Source organism: Sinocyclocheilus grahami, unplaced genomic scaffold, assembly GCF_001515645.1.
Source record: "Sinocyclocheilus grahami isolate Dianchi unplaced genomic scaffold, SAMN03320097.WGS_v1.1 scaffold5898.1, whole genome shotgun sequence".
NCBI lineage: Eukaryota > Metazoa > Chordata > Actinopteri > Cypriniformes > Cyprinidae > Sinocyclocheilus > Sinocyclocheilus grahami.
This window is the reverse complement of record NW_015510466.1, coordinates 4,915-5,929: the sequence shown is the minus strand read 5'-3', so window position 1 is coordinate 5,929 and position 1,015 is coordinate 4,915. Positions and strand designations below refer to the sequence as shown.

The 1,015-nt window shown below is 33.2% G+C and overlaps 1 protein-coding gene across 2 annotated transcripts in view; it reads left to right on the top strand.

Annotated features, from left to right (window-relative positions):
- Positions 1-1,015, top strand: part of LOC107577377 (peroxiredoxin-1) — a 4,061-nt gene that overhangs the window by 133 nt on the left and 2,913 nt on the right. Inside the window, exons 2-3 of one of the 2 annotated variants that reach the window (XM_016263461.1) lie at positions 481-592; positions 849-1,002. In XM_016263461.1, coding sequence (XP_016118947.1) covers positions 487-592; positions 849-1,002 — 260 coding nt within the window. In that variant the 5' untranslated portion in view covers positions 481-486. The remainder of the gene's footprint in view (positions 1-480; positions 593-848; positions 1,003-1,015) is intronic. The other variant, XM_016263462.1, reaches the window with a different exon arrangement.

Here is a 1,015-nt window from a genome sequence, read left to right as displayed (position 1 = left end):
AACCGTTGCCTTGTAAACCTTTTTTTTCTAAGGCACCTACCTGTTGCACTTCGATCAGTGAAAAGTGCTTTCAATTTTAATTGCATTTTTTTTCATGTTTCTGATATGCAGTAAGAACATCTGAGATTTAAAACTGCTTTATATAAAATGATTATAATAATACATTTGTATATACATATAAATAGAATTACGTCAAAAACTTTACTATTGCGGAAGTTAGTAACTACATGGGTTGCAAATTAAGGAAACCTTGACATAACGAAATACAAAAACTGTTATATTTATAACAAGCAGTTCATTATAGATCAAAATATTTTTTGCATATACTCTTTAATGTGTTCATTTTTTTATACTGGTTTTTTTTTCTGAAATGTGGTATTTTATGCGGGTTTTTTTCTAAAAAAAAATGTTTTTTAATAATATTTCATATTATATCTTTATTATTATTTTTGAAACACTTTTTTTTTCTCTTGACCCTAGCAGAAAATGGCTGCTGGAAATGCACATATTGGCAAGCCTGCTCCAGACTTCACAGCCAAAGCTGTGATGCCAGATGGACAGTTTAAAGATCTCAGTTTGTCTGACTACAAAGGTATGGCATTAATGTGGCGAAGAAGAGCTGTCAATACACAAATAAAATGTAATATGTGAGACATGAAGAATGTTTAACTGTAAACAATATGCATTTTGCTATTTGTTAAAAAAAAAAACCTGTGTAAGGAAGTATTGTCAGGAAACTCATGGGTGTGACTTTGAATCACACAAATATTTTATTAGTGATAGTACACATTGTGTAACATTGTGTACACCCTGTGCACTTGAGGCAAGTACGTTTCTCTTGTTTCTAGGGAAGTATGTTGTGTTATTCTTCTATCCGTTGGATTTCACCTTTGTGTGCCCCACTGAGATCATCGCCTTCAGTGATGCAGTCGAGGAGTTCAGGAAAATCAACTGTGAGGTCATTGGTGCCTCTGTTGATTCCCACTTCTGTCATCTTGCCTGGTGAGCGATAAAG